Source organism: Manacus candei, unplaced genomic scaffold (genome assembly GCF_025592945.1).
Source record: "Manacus candei isolate 608988 ecotype Guabito, Panama unplaced genomic scaffold, ASM2559294v1 h1tg000023l, whole genome shotgun sequence".
NCBI lineage: Eukaryota > Metazoa > Chordata > Aves > Passeriformes > Pipridae > Manacus > Manacus candei.
The window spans coordinates 19,455,411-19,474,011 of record NW_026138071.1 but is presented as its reverse complement, the minus strand read 5'-3'; the positions used below and the strand labels follow the sequence as shown (position 1 = coordinate 19,474,011).

Genomic DNA, 18,601 nt, shown 5'->3' with positions numbered 1-18,601 from the left:
CTTCTTGAACTCTGTCAGGCTTGGTGCTGGGACCACCGCCCTGAGGAGCCTGTTCCAATGACCAGCCACACTCTGGGTGAAGAACATTTTCCTAATATCTAACCTAAACCTCAGCTTCATGCTATTCCCTTTGGTCCTGTCACATGTAACAGTGTTGGTCCTTTTGGTTTCCAAGGCACCCTCATATGCAATTTCTGTTGACTACAACCCACAGAATCCTTTCCTCAACAGCTGCTCTTGAGCTGTCTGGTTTTTCTGTATTCTCTTGAATCATGCCAGACTTTAATTTGGCATCAGTTGTGAACCTGCCATCTATATTTTCAGGCTACTCAGATGTAGCGTGGTACTTGTAGTTCAGTTTTTAAGTGTAATAAGGAGAGAACTGTAACAGTCAAAAGTGTGTAGTGTCTTACTTCTCCTAGTTACACTGTTAATTCTAATTGCTATATTTCCTGTCATATTGGAAGGATTCAAATAACCTAACAGTTATCCAATTTCTTCCTGGGTAGAATGGGCCTTCTAGCCAGAGACGAAGATTCAACCCACAGCACCAAAACGTGCGGCTCAATGGATCTCTGAAGGCACAAGGTGCCAGTAATGAGGCAGATCAAAATACAAAGAGCGGCGCCAGGTCTGAGCACAGAAGACAGCAGCATAACAGCTTCAGATCTAAAAATAAAGGAGCCATGAAAAATCAAGAGCAGTCTACAACTGCAAGGACCACAGAGAATCCGACACATTCGGAGAAGACCCGTCGGAAGCACCACACACCAGACACTGCAGATCACAGGCCTTTCCAAGGCAGTGTTGGCAGGGTGTCCCAATGCAATTTATGTCCTGCAAGGAGGGAGGTCTCTGCTGATGCCACTGTTCTTTCAGTGCCAACTGTGACTTTGGTGGCTTAAAATGTCACAGTGATGGCAGGCAGAGAAATATCTTCATTTTAGTTTCTTGCTCGAAATGCTTGTTGGTGAAGAAAATAAGTCAGAACATAGTCTTTTAAATCTGTTGCTGCTTAAAACTTGTTGGTATCTTTACTACTTACTAATTATCAAAATTAAATCATACTTTCAAGGCTTTCCCCAATATCTTCACATTTATTTTATCGTGACAGTACGGAATCTTACCAAAGCAGCATTTACTTCTTAGAAAAATGAAATCTAGATTGGAAAAATAAATTGATAATTAAATTCATAATAGCAAAAGCCTCTTGTAGATATGTGGTTATACCAGTCAACATTATTTTTTGTAGAACAGCCTGTGTTAGAAGGATCCCAGAAAGTCTGTATGCTGTGGTTTGCAATGAAATCAGATGATCTTGGAGAATTTTTCAGCAAATTTCTATACATCTCTTTCTTTCTGTGCGTGTATACACATACATGCATGCACACTGTATACACAGTTTTGTTATATACAAGAAGAGTTGAAAAGGCAATTTGTTTGATTTTAGCTTATTATTCCATAATCTGAGATCTTTAAGTTCAAGTATAAATTGTATTAAATGTATTACATATTGGTATTTTTCATGGACAAACTATTTTTATGAGGCTGAGGAAATATGCTCATTTAAGTTTGGAATGTATATAATAATGGCTATTCAGATGCACAGCCCTGTTCTCCATCCTTATCAGCCACTTTTCTATGACTAGTTGGATTTATTTTTTTGCATATGAAAAGTTGCAGGTCTTCTAGACTTGAATTCAAATTATTTTTCTATACTTTTGCTGTAGGAACCATCTGTCCATAATGAAAGCTATGACTAATAAATTACTTAGTCTTTATGTTCTGATTCTGTATTTCAGAAAACCTGTTTCTTCCAAAAATTAAAATCTTCTTTCTAAAATATCCCGGTGTTTGCTGCTTTGCAGTGCCTAACCTTTGTATCTTATTCAAATTGTATTTGCTTAGTTCAGCTGGTATCACTGGGAGGCTTTCAGCTGAGTTTGGATTGGACTTTGCTTTTAGTTGGATTCTAATGCCACAATGCATGAAACAACCTTGTCATGAGAGCTGTCTCCATCCTGAACACACTTTTAACGTAAGTTATTGTTTAACATAGTAAGGTGTCAGGCTCCAGACCTGGCATCAAGTGAACTAGTGACCTGTGTCAGAATCAGAAAGGCGTAGAAGGTCAATAAGATTGACCTCCTGTTGAGGTTTCAGTAAGAGCAGGAGGATACTTAAAGATCTTTAAAAGTTTATGCCTAGGTTATTGTTTACTATTGCTTTTTACCAATTTTCTTCTGCCTAATTTCTGTTTGTCGACTGCACAGTTCCTTAGTACTAACTGGTTTACTATTCCTCTGTGGCCCTTGAAAAGTAATCTCCAAGTGTAGAGTGAGGTGCGCTCCTTAATTTTTATTTCTTTTGATATCTGTATACAGTGTCCCACATATGAATATCGGTAAAACCTGATTTTAAAAGGCAAATAACTCATCTTCATCTGAAAGAGTGGTGAAAGAAAAATAAACATGCATAGATAGACAGTGGCTTTCTTATTATTGCAAGCACTGTTATTATCCTATTTAATTACCTATCACACTTTTAAGCTGAATGTTTTTGCATAGATGGAATGGAAATTCCAGAATCTTTGTTGTGCAGCACCCATCAGATAGGTAGCTTTTCAAAATTTATCTGCTTCCTTACAGATTGACCTGTAACCTCACTCTAAGAGATGTAATTACAAATTCCATGGAGATATTACATGGGAATCTTCTTTTATTGTCCTTATGTAAGTTGTGAAATTTATTTGTCTCTTCTCATAACCCTTCCTAAAAAAAAAAAGAAAACCTAATTTATCTATAATGGCATTTATTCCTTTCTAATAGCTTCTGCACTTGACAAGATTACTGAAAGTTATTTTATTCCCTAAATCTCTTAATTCTCACAAGCAACCTTCTACAAATAAATAACATCCATAACATAATTCAGCACAACAGGACCACCTTGTGCTCTTCAGTACCAGCTGAGCTTTGAGATACTGGTGCCTCAGTATGTGACAGACCCAGGCCTAACAGGTGAAAGATGACATTTCTCTCGTGATGCAAGAGTATTTTCTTTGTTGAGAGCTGCATGGGTTTGGTTGGGCTGGGGAGTGGGCTGGTTCTGGGGGTGCTGCAGTTTTAGCACACCATGTGTTGTCTGGTATCTGCTGATTTTGGAAGTTTATTGCACTACACATTTTAACTACGTTATGTGGCTGTTTTCTGAAGTGTAGCTGTGCCAGAACAGTATCTCGTCATCTTTCATTCTGTGTGTCTCTGTGTGCTTGGAATGATATCTGCCAATTTCTAGGAGTGTTTTACTGTTCACAGTAGTTGTGAGTAACCAAATGCTCTTGGGCCCATCTTCAATGGAGCTCTGGTTTTATTTTCTCATTACAGAGATGGCTACGTGCAGTACTCCTTTTAATGTTGGGAACTTGTACAGGGGTCAGCCAGGGAACTAAGGGCAGGGCAAGGCTTGGCTTCCAGGCCAGTCCTCTTTTATAAAAAGTGCCCTCAATTTGCAAAGCAAATACAGCTGTTTGACATCACTCAAACACAAACACGGAATTCCCACTGCACTTTGTATGCTCTTTCAGAAGTGGAAACAGACCCTAAAGGGCACTATTGTAGAGCAGGTTGGATCTGTTTATCTTCTGTGCGAGATTAAACTCAGAGTAAGGCAGAACCCAGCAAAATAAAGATCCAAATACACAGCTGGAAAACTAAAAAGAGAAGGTAACTTAATACAGTCAAACTGTTTGGAAAACTTAGATTAGTTAGCCATGTTTGGAAAAAAAAATTAAAAAAATTCACTTAGTGTGCTTGAAAATGTCACCCTGAAAGAGAAACTAATCATTCTGGAATGGAAACATTGATCTTTCAATGCTTTCCTGGGCCCTGTTGTCGTAGGGGAACTCCAGGTCTGAACTTGTATGAGTGTGAGTCTCTTATCCTATGAAGTGATTGGGCTGCATCAAGATTTTATCAACCAAATACATCCTTCCTGTTCACATACTTGTGACTAAAGCAGAGGCACTGGGATCCAGAGGCCTCAAGTTCCAGTACCACTGTCAGTAACCCATGTGAGGATACAAGAGAAATTTGCCAGAAATTTGAGACAATACAACTATTAAGACAAACTACTAAAACAAGCTGTGCACAGTGTTCATGTGTTTTGTACCAGAGAGAGAAGAAAAAGGCAACTTTGAAAAGGGTCTGAATCCTTGATGCAAACTCTGGGCACACTACACAGCTGATCATGTGATGCCATGAATTTGTGAAGTAATTTTTGACCAAGAGTGATCGAGTCTGCTATAAACAGCCAAATGTTTTTTGGCAAGAAGATAATTATTTAAGAAGATACACCCAAAAAGCTCAGAAAGCAGCAGAGTTCTGTAACATCAGCTTTACCTGTTCCTACTGCTTAACAGCTCTTATTAACAGCTGCTGCCCAAAATGAATCTAGTTTTTTGTGGGGCTTTTATACAAAATTTTACTTCTAACCACATTTTGACTCTATAACTGCAGCTAAGGGACAGACAGCTTCCCTCCCAAGTTTTTGATAGCATAACTTGGCCTCCTGATTTTAATTGTGTGAGAATCTGTCCTTCATGGACTGGAAGGAAGTAAGTAGATCAAATCTTCTTACTCCAGGGTAATGGTAGGATTTCTTTATTAGACACAGGAAGATTTGAACTACATAATGTTTATTATCTAAGCAATTTAATGTAATCCAGTTTAAAAGTGTATGTTTCTGCTCTGAAAGAGCTGGTACGGAAATAACTGGAACATTCTGAAAGAAAAATGAGTTAGCTTTAGTATTTCCATGACTCTTCAGCTAAAAACAAACCTGATGAAAACTCTTCCTGAGGATCAGTGACAACATATGCCTATCACATGAAATAATGCTTTTATCAAGTACAAATGAGTTCTCCATACTCTGAAGCATACAGGTAGAATTACATCTATTTGAATCACATCTTGGTGATAACTGGCCCTCTGCATGTGTAATCATGGAGGAGTAATTTTATAGAAATCTAACTTGGAATCATGATTTTCTTGTCTCCTTAACCCATATGATGCCCTATCACTGATGATTTGGAAAGACTGTAGCGTGAAAGTAAGAACTAACCAACTGGAAAATTGACAGCATTTTTAAGAAAAAATGTATTGCATCAGACTCTACTGGGGATATACCCTATGTCAGCCTTTGCAGTGCAGACATCAGATCCTAGATTACTGAACTGGAGTCACCTTCTGAACATGGTCTTTTCTGAACATGATCTCTGCTATAATGAATTTTAGAAAGATTCATAGTAAGCCATTGTCACACCACTTGACAACACATCTAGTCCCAGCTATAAAACTGTAGGTGACCTTTAGCAGTTTCCCCAGTTAAACTATCCGGTCTGCACACTCGGTGTGTCACAGTTTATCAGTGCAGATGCAGTATCACTTCTTTACTTGAGTTAGACAAGTGAAATGTTAAGTGAAATATTAATGAAAGTCTGCAGTTGGCAGACTTTCAAGAAACCTGGGACTATACAGTTTTGAGGAAATTTCAACCTGTAGCAAACTCAGACTTGCAGAATTTCTGCTCCTTGTCCCAAGGCCTACAAAAACATTCTGTTAGCCAGGTTATGGGATCACTCATCCTTTGACTGGTAAATTTAATTTGTTTTCAACTATTGGCCTCCCAGAGAAGATGAAATTTTATTTCCACATTTTAAAAGGCTTTGGGTAGATAAGGGCAAAGCTATTATGGTGAAAGTCAACATGAAGGTTAATGCTATTCATCTATCATAAAACTGTTAAATATCAGTCCATCAGTTAAAAGAAACGTTTAACAAGATTCTGTGATATAAAAAAAACATTTTGGAAGTGCTTACACAATTAAGTTAAAAGGCCATATCCAATCAAAAATAAATAAATAAAATCAAGTCCTTCAAAAAATAATTGATCTTTACCTCTCCACCAGAGCCATTTTCCTCTTTTATCTATTGAAATTCAAGGGAGTTCTTTTTTGTTGTTTTTTATTCTTTTAATCACAAGCTAAGTATGTCCAGGACAAAGAGAAGACTCATTAAAACCACTGTAATGCAAATGACATGAATGTTTCTCAAAAAATACCGTGCTACTAGAATAATTAAATAAACACTGAGGTAGTGCAAACTCAGAAAGTCCTGTAGGATTATTCTCAAAGCTTTTTTCTTGTATGCATGCAAAATTCTGTACTTTTTGTGAGCTTTAGTGACAGTTGGATTCAGTGATCTCAAGAGTCTTCTCTAACCTGAAGGATATTCTGTGATTCTGTGTTTATAGAAGCTTTCTAAATTTGTCAAAAGTTGAAGAGGAAAGAAATAAGCTTAAGGAAGCTTTGTCAAAATATTTAGAAGTGTATGGTAAAGTGCTCAGCTATTGAATAAAAAGTCACACAGAAGATAAGTATTAAAAACTGCCTTTCAACCAGATTATTAGGAAAAACATATTTCACAGACTTAGTCTCAATGATGAATTGCATGTTCAAAGAATAGTAGTTTACATTATGTTATATATTTCCATAATTTTTGATTTTTTCTTTGTTCAGTGAAACTTTGTTGAGTTAGGAAGAGCCTCAGTATTGTGATCTTTAGGTTTATTAAGAAAAATCTCTGGCTTAAAGATTCTAAAGGTCAGCTGGTCTTTCATATACATACCAACAGCAGAGAATAACAGTACTGCACACTTCTACAATGGCTACTGTTCATGACAAAATGTCTCCTTAAAAATATGTTAGTACATGAAAAATTGGGGTTTTTATTTGTGCACATTTAAAGAATCCTTCTGTAATTCTAATAGTCTCAGGAATGTTAAGAACGTTGCATTTTGGCAATGCTCTCAATGTTTAGAGACAGCTGTATTTATTGTGCTGGAAGAGCAAAAGCACTCGTAAAACCAGTGAAAAAACCCAGCACCCAACTGTAAGCAAGGGTACAAAACAAAGCCAGGTTTTGTCCACTGGTTTAAACCACCAAAAGGGCTCTTTAAAATCAGTGATCCAAATTCACCTTTCCTCTCCTGATAGAAACAAACAGTAGCTCTTCATTTAAGTATCATTCCTCAGCATTTGCCCTGGCACAAGAATGTCTCCTCTAGCCTGCTCGGGGGGAAGGTGGGGGGCAAAACCCAAGGCACCTCCAACCTCAATTTCTGTGCTTTGCTGCACAGAAGCTGAGTTTGTCCCCTCCTAATTTGAAAGGACCTGCAGAAGGACATGGGAAGGCCACTGTAAGTCAGACCCGTGAGGTTCCTGCAGCTCCAGAAAACCCACCCCACAGTGTGTGACACAACACACCAAGGCTGCAGCCGCCTCCCCCAGTGGCAGATCACACCTGGTACCAAAGTAGTACATGTGTGTCTCTGGGAAAAATATGGCCTTGCCACTCCCAAGGCACACTTCTTCCTTTCCTGTATTTCTGAATTTCCTCACTGAGTACAAGCAAAAGGGGTCCCTTTCAGTGCTGTTAATAACAAAAAAGGGTGATTTACCCTCACCAGAAGTACCAGGAAGTGCACTGAACTTCTGGAGTCTTCACAGTATGTTGCACATGTTGCACATGTATGTTGCACATTTGTGGCAAACTTGTATCTAAGAAAAGCTACTTGTTTTTATCTATTTTCCCCACTTTAAAGGTACAAATTAAGGTTAACTCTAGTTATTTTTAAAAATAGTTAAAGTTGATAAAGAGGTCTTCTTTTTTGCTGTGCAAGTACTCCCTTTAAAGTATAGCCCAACAGAATGTGAGACACTGGAACATTAAACTGCACGTGCTCCATGTTTGGTTTTTTTTTTTAATCCATTTTTCTTCCTCCGTTCCCAACATGTAAAAAATATTTAGAAATAAAGCAGAAAACACACTTCAATGCTCACTTAGAACAATTTCTTCCTATTCTTTTCATGAATTTCATCACCATTTTACACCTAATCTTTCATAAATGACCACACAAGATGATGATCTCTTCTTTGACCAGATGATGCAAAGCTGTCTGGTCTATCAGGCTGAGTCAAACATTATCCATCCACTTTATCATTCTTAAGTGTAATACTTTCTGCTAATACAGCTGGTTCTTTCTTGTTCAGTACCACAGAAGTAGTAGGAATTTCCCCAGCAGCACTGTCCTGTTCACTTGTTTTACTGGATACAGAAGAAGGCGGCTGAGATGGTGTCACAAGAAAAAGTGGAGTTCGTTTCAGCTTCACTACACGGTTGTTTACAGGCTTCTTAGTCCCTGCAACCCTGAATGTCATTTGGCTTGGTGTCCCACTGCCAGCACCCTGCCTTCCACAGGACACCTGGGGATTGCTGGGCACCAGTGAGCATGTTGTGGATGTGGTTTCAGAAGCTTCTCTGTGCAGTGTCAACCTTTCACTGTTGGGTCGTTTAAGAGTTGCTGCAGAACGTGAAGTAATGCAAGCAGCTACCTTTAGTGAAGCTGAATTCTTGACTTTGATGTGGGTACTTGTTGAGGGACCTGAGAACCTGATTGGCTTGGGACCCACTTTAGATGGCAAACAGTCTTCCTCTTCAGTACAGTCGATTAGTCGTCTGTAATATAGGGAACTTTATTAAATAAATGAACTATATATGTAAGTTATTCTTTTTAGAACGTTATTACAAACCAGACAATATGTAACAGCCATCCACAAATAGGAAGTTATTTTAACTTTTGCTTGTTACAATATCATTTATGGTTCCCAACAGTTCATCCTACAATCAGGCTTGCCTTTCTATGAACACAACAACCAATCTCTTCTACCTCTGTAAGATGACATTAAAAACTGTAGCAGTGAAGTGGCTGTAGGGTGGCTCAGGTAACTGTGTAACAGAACCTGCAAAAGGCTGCTTTAAGTTAATGTGTTGAGAATGCAGGTGTAGTCAAAAGTATCACCATTAAACTGCAGAGAAGAAATTCTAGAAATTCCCTCTAAAAAGAAGGCATCTCACATACGTGAAAATCAGTTAACCTTTTAAAGTTTGCAGATAAATTTCTGTTTTAGCAGTCCATTTAACTAACACTGCTCTCTGCTTTTTGAAATTGCTCCTTGCCAGGCTGCTGAGACCTCTAAAATAAAGTTAATTTGTTTCTAGCAGGTTCAGTTCTTCAATCAAGCTCTCATGATTATAAGACATTTTATAAAAATGTAAATAAAAACAGAAAACTCAACATGCATAGCTATTTAAGGAACCTGAAATTAGAGGCAAAAAAGGATTGCACTGTATTTGTGCTTAATTTAAAGCCATCTGTGTAAATCAGCATACCTTTTATAAACTGGTGGCATATGATGCAAACTGCCTTTCAGAGGGCGTTCTTCCAGAGTCCAACATTCAATCAGCTCCTGGGGCACTCTCCAGTAGCTGACACCTGCATTTATAAGCAACATTGTATTGATGAGCTGAGGAACACAGCCAGCATCACGTGTGTAGACATCTGACCAAGGGAATATGTGTGTTTTATGCAGCAGAATTTCAGCTTTGAAACTGCTGCCACAAACATTGTTTACATCCAGCGTGCTTCTTCATTCATGTCAGCTCCTGTCCCCTCCTTGGAACATCCCTTCAGACTTCTGCCCCCCCCCCCCCAAATAGCCACTACTTTGGAATATTTTACATTACAAGTCAAAGTTTATGAAGAGTTTTTATGATAGTTAATTAGCAAATATTTTTCTTATTTTTCTGTTAAAAAGTAGTACTACTGGAATAAAAAATTAATACTCTACCTCTCCCTTCCCAGGCATCGAAAGCATCCATCATCTTTTTCAGTTCAGCAACTGAGTAATAGCTCCAGATGTACTGGACATTATTTCCAGCTTCTCTAGAAATATTGTTTTAAAGGTAATGGTTATGTGATAAATTTAGCTAAGTCCTTAAAAATGTAACACTGGTGAAATGTATCCTTCTGTTTACCAAACCTTAACTGTAAGGACTTAGCAGTAAATGTTTATAAAGTAGAAAGGAAAATGTTGCTTGAATTTCATTTTCATTTGGATGAGAGGTTCTTGTCCTCCTGTGAATACCTATTGCTAAAAATGGATATTTCGTGAAAGAACAGATGTTCATAAAATAATAATTACAGAATTAATGGTGTAAAATCTATTCTTCTAGATCTCAATCATTTATTCAAAGGGAAAATACAGTAGGAGGACAGATACCTGATATACTATGTTTCCAAAATACTCTTGGAATAAATATTAATATTTCCAGCCTAAATTTAGGAAAATATGCATCTTAATTATCATGATTATGAAACATGAAAAGCTCTCTCTTAATCAAAAGATACACAGTCAAGTGCACTTCTGACACTGTACTGTGGGACCAAGAGAAAGACAATTTGCTTCCAGTCATAAGTACAGGTCTACCAATAACTTCAAAATACTGCCATAAAAATACGTGAATAGTATAGCAGAGATGAACATGTTCTTTATAGAATTAAAACCATCCTTAGTTCTTGGTGTTCAGCTGTCTTAGAAGACTGCAAAATACAATTGCATGGATCATAACTAACATTGCAAATATTTCTGGAAGTTTTTCAGGATAGGGATTCATTCACTGTATTTAGTGTAAATATTAGAAAGTAATTTTAAATTTTTGAGACATTTTAAAAACAACAACACAAACACAATGAGAACTTACAGTAACTACATGCCAACCACCTTGTGTGGACTCTCAAATTCTTGTACTCTGTGCTTAGTTTTTATTTTGTTTGTTTGTTTAATGTTACCATTTGTATTAGCCAGTTGTTTTTGGAGCTGGAAAGAATCTGATTCCTTCCACGGATTTATAATACAATAATGCTATGTTATGGTACATGTGACAATATTAGGCATAATTATAATATGTGAGTATTTATTCTCATTTCATAGTGCTTTCATGTGTTTGACAGTCACCTTACCTTTTGTACATGCTTTTACTATGAATTTTCGTTCCTAGCACCTTATTAATTGCATCAGTCCCATCAGCTCTTGTGGCATACACACCAATAACTGTACTTTCACAGCTTGCTCCAGATGTGTTGAGATAGTGCAGGACCCACACTGTAGGCTTGGTACAAACTAAATCATAAGAATCACAGAAATCTAACAAAGCCTGGAAGAAACATAAAACAAAAAATACAGAATACTGATAAAAATATAATATCTTTAGTTGAATAAACTTTCATATTTAAATTTTCTTAAGTGGATCAGTGAGCTCTTTTAAGTAAATCAAGGATGTAGTTTTTCTAGAATGCTGGCTACAGTATTTCTTATCTGATGTTAACAGAGATTGTTGTGAAGCTAAGAGAAGTTTATAGAAAGGCAACAGAAATACTTAAAGGCATGGCAGCTCCTTAATATGAAGAGAAACTGAAAGGCCTGGAAATGTTTTATGCTTTTCAAAAGGAAATGAGTAAGGAAGAATGTGAAGTACATGGAAGAATAGCTTATGAAGAGAATGTAGATAACTGTCAGGACTAACACAGCCAGACCTGGTAATATAAATGAATTTCCAATCCATTAATTAGAATTAGCTTTTAAGTTTTACTCTAAAATAGACAAACATTAGGATTTTCAATAGTATAGTAATTTTCCTTTTCTCCTTCCCTGTTCTAAGAAAATGTCAAAGTACATTTTGTCTTTTGAGTTTTAGGATGCATTTATGAAACTGAAAAAAAAAAATCAAACCTCTTGAAGGGATCAAATCTAATCTCAAGTAAAATTTGAAACCAAATAGGGAACTAAACAATGTCATTCCCACTATGCAAGTTTTACAGCAGACTTGCATGTAAAACAAGAGTCTATTGCATGTAAAACAAGAGTCTGTAAAACTATTGCTGTATTGCAATGATGGGGAAAGCTGATGTCCTTAACTATTCTGCATTATCAAATCCAGGATTTCTTAATCTAAAATTCTGAATTTACTCATGATTCAATGTGGTGATTAAGAAGCACTAACTTGCACATACTATAGTTTTAGTATCTGGTGCTAATGAATGATGCAGATTAGAGAGTACAACTCAAAAAATATAAGAATTGTTAAGACCTTTTTAAGCTCTATATTTGACCTTGAAGAATATGTCTCCATTTCATTGGCCAAATGGTCAGACAGGCTGTATGGATAAGGGATTCCAAAATAATCTGCTTCTTCCTGCAGTGCGATTCGAATTTGTTCATCTCCAGGAATCCGAACTTCTCCGTGAAGATAATCCAAAAGATACTTAAACAGGCTTCCATCTCGATCAATTAGACATGCTCCTGAAAACATAAATAAAATTATTTAGAATACTGCTTCCAGCAAGTGAAGACAAACTTGTTACTTTCTACCAAATCATCAAGTAAAGCCTTTTGTATAAAACTTCTGTGCTAGTTTTACTTAGGAGGAGTAAGTATACTGTCTCTGTTCTTTTAAAACTATATTTTGTTTCCCTGGAATATTTGTTATTTGATGATAAAATTCTTAGTGCAGAAAACATTTCTTTGGAATTTCAGTGAGATCACTAATCTGCATAGAACAATGTCAACATACCACCTCATCTGTACTGCACTCTGCTTAAGATGTTAAAATCTAATTCTAGACACATTTCTAATTCTAACTGCAGGTACATCTTTACTCACTATTCCAGGGATCTTTTCAATTTTGGACCTAGACTATTTAAAAGAGTTAAAATAGCATCAGCTCCAGTACATACCTAGTCAAACCTTCCTTGAATATTGGTCAAGTTTTATTGTATGTTTTTCTCTCCTTTGCCTGCCAGGCTCAAGGACCCTACAGAAACCAACCAATCCATACAGGGCTGTGTACAACAGGCTGTTCACTGTGGCTGTGAAGGATGGTGGCTAAGTCCTGCCCATACAAATGTCAAACATTTCAGATATTTTGAGCAGTCCGAAGTGTACAACAAGGAACTACTATTCTTCAGCCATCGTATCTTTAAACCAGACATACTTTGGCAGGATTTCCAAGTCACAAACAAGTGTGAAATTTGACCCATGAATAGTTTTATTCAAACTTTCATATCAAGCCATGGTGGTGAAAAATGCAATCCTTACTGGGTAATGAAGTGTTCTGAAACAAAGATTAGACCCAAATCTCCTTCTGTAATGAACAGAGATAATGAGATGCCTCTGGAGAATATAGGGGTTCACAAACAGGATCTGAGTTAAATGCCAAATACTCTGCCAACTTCAATTTATTCTATTTTCATATTCATACTGAAGAAGTATATTCTGAAGCCACAGTTTTGACTGGGATAAGGATGTATTTGCCACAGAGCTCCCTGGTCAGAATGTCGTATTTACAGCTTCAATATATTTACCTGATTCATCCACTTTTAGAGGAAAGCGTCCACTAAACATAGAAGCCAGCATTGAGTCCTTAAAGCGGCACAAAGACTCCCGCCTGGCTGTATATAAACATCCTCGCACATTAAGTCGTAGAACACTCTGGACATCTTCAACCTTGCCCTCTGCCATTGCATTTGCCAATGATGATGTTCATTACGAGCTGTTCAAGCCTGAAACAGATACAAACAGAAGTAAATCTAATGCCACTTTGAACATACCGCATACGAGACCTAAGCATTAGGTCAGCTCTTACATCTTACACGATACCACTTTGAAAACAGTTCTGGAGATGTATTAGTGTAAATAGCGAAATATTCCACACCTTTACTATAAAAACTGATGGTATTTTACTTTGCTAGGAAACACAAAGGTTACTCTTTTGAGACAAATGGGGAAGCACATTTACGTGGTCAGAATGTGTGAGCAGAGCACTGGAAGGACATCCTGGGAAATCTCGTTTTGAGTACAGGTCACAGCACTACAAATGCAATAATTTTGTACTAATAACAACGCGGCTTCTTTAAAATCTGATCTCTAATTAGCGCTGTTTTCACCAGCTGGGTCGTTCGCTCCCTCCCTCCCTTTCGTGGGGCGCTGCTCCGCCATAAAGGGGAGGCGCCCGCCGTCCTTGCGGGTTCGGGTCGGGTCGGGCGGTTCGTCTCTGCCTGGGCAGGGGTCCCGCCGCCATCCCGCGTTACCTGCGCCGCCGCCTCCCGCGCCAGGGCCGCCTCACGGGCCTCGGCTCCGCAAAATGGCGCCGGGGAGGGCCGGGCTGGGACCGAGCGGGGAGCGCAGGGGGGCAGCCCGTGTGCCCCTGCGGCGCCATCGCCAGCACCATCTCCGGGCGTGCCGCCGGCTGCCCGAGGGTCCCTGCCCGCGGGTACGGCGGGTTCTCCGAGTGCAGGGAGCCCTGGGGCTCGGCTGCCGCTGCCTCCCCGGCGCTGCCCGGAGGAACTCCCTGCGGGACGGCTGTGGTACCTGCGTCCTCCGAGGTGACGCTGACCTGCGTACAGTCGGCTACTCTGAAAGGCACAAACCCTTCCGAAAACGTGCTTTTTTGGTTTGTTGGTTTTTTGGTTTTGTTTTTTTTTTTTTTTTTTACAAGTACGTGTTCACTCGGAGTGGGTTTGATTCAGTTGCTGGTTTTATAATCCCAATAATCATAGGATGGCCTGGGTTGGAAGGGACTTTGAAGATCATTTAGTTCCAACCCCTCTAATGTGGGCAGGGACACTTTCCACTAGACCAGGTTGCTCAAAGCCCTGTCCAGCCTGGCCTTGGATACCTCCTGGGATGATGGGGCATCCAAAGCCTCTCTGGGCAACCTGTTCCGGTGCCTCACTGCCCTCACAGCAAAGAATTTTTTTCCTAATATCTAATCTAAACCTACTGTCTTTCATCTTGAACCCATTACCCATTCTCCTGTCACTGCATGATCTCATACACAGTCTTGCCCCATGTTTTCTGTAAGTTCCCTTCAGGTACTGGAAGGCTGCAATTAGGTCACCTCGAAGCCTTCTCCTTTCCAGGCTGAACAATCCCAGTTCTCTCAGTCTTTCCTCATAGGAGAGGTGCTCCATCCCTCTAATTAACTTGGTGGTCCTCCTCTGGACTGACTCCAGCAGATCGATGTCCTTCTTGTACTGGGGACCCCAGAGCTGGGTGCAGCACTCCAGGTGGGATCTCACCAGAGGAGAGTAGAGGGGCAGAATCCCCCCCCTTGCCCTGCTGGCCACACTGCTTTAATGCCGCTCAGGACATGGTTGGCTTTCTGGGCTGCCAGAGCACATTGCTAAGTCATGTCCAGCTTCTCATCCACCAGCAGACACAGGTCCTTCTTGGCAGGGCTGCTCTCGATCTGAGAGCAACTTGAGCTGTCTCCTACCCCGCATGCTCCCATTTTATTTCACAGTGTGATGGAGTCCCTCTGGCCAGCCCAGCCCAGGGCAGTGGCTTCAGACCAAGCTGGAGCCCAGTTTCTTCTGCAGCTGCACATCCCAAGTTGCAGCACCAAGACAAGCGATTTCACCAGGGTGATGTGCTGCTGGTATGTGCTCCCAGTCTGAAGATGGAAAGGTCTGCTTTTATTAAAGCAGGGGGGAAAGGCAGGAAACGGTAGCCTCAGGTCAACTGGTGTTTTCTGCCCTGCTTTGACATGACTCCCTGAACAGACCAGCTCACTCACCTGTGTGGCAGCAGCAGTCTGTTCAGTTCTACCTATTAGATATAAATGCAGCCGTCAGAACTTTTAATTTTGCTTTACTGTTGCTTACATGTAAAATATGTTTTTTCTCTGGTTTGTTTTTTTGTTGGTTTTGGTTTTGGGGGGTTTTTTTTGTTTGTTTGTTTGTTTGTTTAGGTTTTTTTGCTTCAGATTTATATGCATTTTTCAGAGGGAACCACTTATGCACTAAAATAGCACAGATGAATGCTATTTCACTGCCATGTCTCAGGTGAAAGGACAAGAGAAAATGGCCTTAAGTTGAGGGAGAGGAGGTTCAGATTAGATATTAGAAAAACAAAATTTCGCTGAAAGAGTGGTTAGGCATTGGAATAAGTAGCCCAGGTAGGTGGTGCAGTCACCACCTTTGGAAGTGTTCAAGAGGTGTCTGGATGTGGCACTTGGGGATAAAGTTTAGGGGTGATTATGGTGGTGTTATGTTGATGGTAGGTGATCTTGAAAGTTTCTTATAACCTTGATATTTCTGTGATTTTATGATTCTGTAATGTAGGCAAGGTGCCTCACTCTCATACAGTCATTTCACAAAGACTTTCAAAGAGTGTCCCATTGAATTGTTTATATCTGAGATAGAGTTGTGTGGTCATCAAAATGCATTCATAAACAATGGAAAGGTAAAGAAAATAGATTCTTGTTATGCTTTTGTGTCAACCTTATTATGCAAATTTCCATACATGAAAAGTAGTTCATATGTCATGCATCATAAGATGCAACTGTATTTAAAAAAAAAGTTTACAATGTTATGTCTAGTTCCCACTTAATTCTCCTTTATTTGCTTACAAAGTTTCTTTTTGCCATAACATACAGTAAGAACTTATCACTGTGGATACAACTGCCAAATAATTAGTAGTGTGCAACAGTTAACAGGGCAAAACTTTAGTTTTCTGCAGACTTTCTGGAAGATATGAGCTGATTATATGCTTAGAATATATAATATAAAATATTTTTATATATTATATATAATATTTCTTAGATAATAAGATATAACTGAATCCCAGATATTAACAATATATTTTAATTGCTACCTGAAGTCCAATAAAAATTCACTTACTTAAGTGTACACTGCACATATAAGAAATGTGCCTTTACTGTATTTAAATAGTTTACTCAGTTATATCTGCAATTCCTATTGATTTTTGTCTTGTATCATCCTAGTTTTTAATTCATAATTTCCTTGTGGAGATATTTTGTTGCCCATTTAAGGTATTTAGAACTTCAAGCCACAGGTTCACTTGCTAAGAGGTGAAATCAAAGGATGTGTAACACAGAGCAGCTATAGTTCCAACTCTGTTGCTTGTTATATTCTGGTCTGTTACTGTTACATTTTTATTTTTGAGAATACCTAGATATTCATAGGCTGCTCTGTTTTCAGATAATATGTGAGTCCACAAACTTGTAATTCAGACTTGCCTTCAGTCAAGTGAAGAACATTAAAGGAAAGAGCCATATAAACCATATTGCATCTGATCCTCGTAGGGAGAGAATAAATTCTCTTTGAAATTGTGTAACTCTGAATGATCACTTCTACTTAAAACTCACTTCTTTTTATCTTAATGCCAGTTTACATTAGAATGGCAGTTAAAGCCACACTAAACGCCTCACGTCTAATTTTTCTTAGCAACTAAACATGCTACTGTTGCAGCAAAGAGATAAAATGGCATGCCAAGCCCCATGGCTCTCATGTGCTCCTTGAACAGTCCTTGGCCAAGAATGTACCCAGAAGCCAAGTCTTTGATGCTTAATATCTAATTAATTAAATAAGCGCACAATTTACAACATGCTACTGAATGCAATACAGACTGATAATCCATGGGTGTTGAACTTACTATAAAACAAGTGAAAACAAGTATAATAGATTATTTTTGTAGAGTAGTGGTATCTAGTTTAACTGTGTCTTTAGTAAGGATAATAATGTGTGTTTCCCTTACTCACTGGGAATAGTTCATACATACCAGTTTCTACTTAAACATGGCCATTTTTATCAAACATTGCAATGTAGTTTAAGTGTAACTTCCAGTCTTTCTCACTCTGAAACATTCACTTAATGAAGCTGGAGCTTTTCATGCTGCTTTCTGCCTTGAAGCTGGCTTGGTTTTGCCTCAGAAGTCTGAAAAAATGTTCCTTCATGTGTTTCTGCATTGTGAGACCGGAACAATGTACACAGTTTCACTCAATACATGTATATACACACATAATGCAATAGGTTTTGGACCTCAGATTTAACCATGTGAACTATCATGGCTATTCAAGCTTAGTACAGCATGTACTTGGCATAGAAGCTTGAAGCAAAACCAACCCACACAAGCAAACTGCCTTTTGAGCTGCACCTTTTGGGAAATGAACACGGCTGTTTTTGTTTTGGTTTTCACTAGTTTCCCAAGGAAGCCGGGTTTACACACTCATCCTCTGTATATTTGTGTTTCAATTTACTAATTGCAGTCAAATTCGACAGAGAGCAAGAGGCATTAAGAAATGGATTTTTCATTAAGCTTGTGCAAAAAGGGTGTGATTAGAGAAAGATAAGTTCTTAATCCCATAATTTCAGGAAAAGGTACAGCATGAGCTCAGGTCTTGTTGGACATCAGAGAATCCACAGAGGGAGAAGTTGTTCTACATAATCTACCCACCAGAAGTGCTTTAGTCATAGCTCACACTTTACTACACCCTACAGGATTAATTCCTCAATGAAGGTTCTTCTCAGACATGAATATGCAGGTATCTAGTAAGGTACAAATTCAAATCCCACATGATTAGAGCTTTTACAACAGGTCTGTGTGTCTTTTCCTCACTTCTTTTCATTTCTATTCAGTTTAAAGACCAGTCATAGGATCCCTGATGGATGACTGAAACACAAAATTCTGCTCTTAATACACATTTAAGATATATAGACTGTGAAACTTGGCAGTGGTTTAAGTTCTTCCCAACTTTGAGCAGCTGGCAATTAACTGGAGATTTTTACATGTGAAGGGGCATAGTGTGGAAGTTCCTCAGTGGATAAAGGAAAGTATGACCATGGGT

The 18,601-nt window shown here is 38.7% G+C and overlaps 2 protein-coding genes across 5 annotated transcripts in view; one reads left to right on the top strand and one right to left on the bottom strand.

The window, feature by feature from the left end:
• The window catches only part of SPATS2L (spermatogenesis associated serine rich 2 like), an 83,009-nt gene extending 81,164 nt beyond the window's left edge, over positions 1–1,845 (top strand). For all 3 annotated transcript variants that reach the window (XM_051787097.1, XM_051787098.1, XM_051787096.1), the window contains one exon: positions 510–1,845. In XM_051787097.1, the coding sequence (XP_051643057.1) occupies positions 510–905 (396 nt within the window). In that variant the 3' untranslated portion in view covers positions 906–1,845. The remainder of the gene's footprint in view (positions 1–509) is intronic.
• A 4,953-nt stretch (positions 1,846–6,798) lies between these two features.
• KCTD18 (potassium channel tetramerization domain containing 18) lies at positions 6,799–15,244 on the bottom strand. 2 transcript variants are annotated; one of them, XM_051787108.1, is made up of 7 exons: positions 14,852–15,244; positions 13,317–13,514; positions 12,044–12,255; positions 10,917–11,110; positions 9,745–9,839; positions 9,287–9,389; positions 6,799–8,572 (listed from the first exon to the last, which is right to left on the bottom strand). In XM_051787108.1, the coding sequence occupies exons 2-7, from the start codon at positions 13,471–13,473 to the stop codon at positions 8,038–8,040; spliced, it is 1,296 nt and encodes a 431-aa protein (XP_051643068.1). In that variant the 5' UTR covers positions 13,474–13,514; positions 14,852–15,244; the 3' UTR covers positions 6,799–8,037. The 2 variants fall into 2 exon arrangements, with proteins under 2 accessions (XP_051643068.1, XP_051643067.1); XM_051787107.1 differs by lacking the exon at positions 14,852–15,244 and adding an exon at positions 14,043–14,114.
• Between the last annotated feature and the right edge of the window lie 3,357 nt (positions 15,245–18,601).

What these genes read in the sequence shown, in the direction of transcription:
- KCTD18 (XM_051787108.1), bottom strand. Translation starts at nt 13,473, where the DNA reads ATGGCAGAGGGCAAGGTTGAAGATGTCCAGAGTGTTCTACGACTTAAT. An exon ending in CAAATATAGAGCTTAAAAAG is followed by an intron (nt 11,111 to 12,043) that starts GTCTTAACAATT and finishes TGTTTCTTCCAG; the next exon opens with GCTTTGTTAGATTTCTGTGA. An exon ending in CGATGCCTGGGAAGGGAGAG is followed by an intron (nt 9,390 to 9,744) that starts GTAGAGTATTAA and finishes TTATAAATGCAG; the next exon opens with GTGTCAGCTACTGGAGAGTG.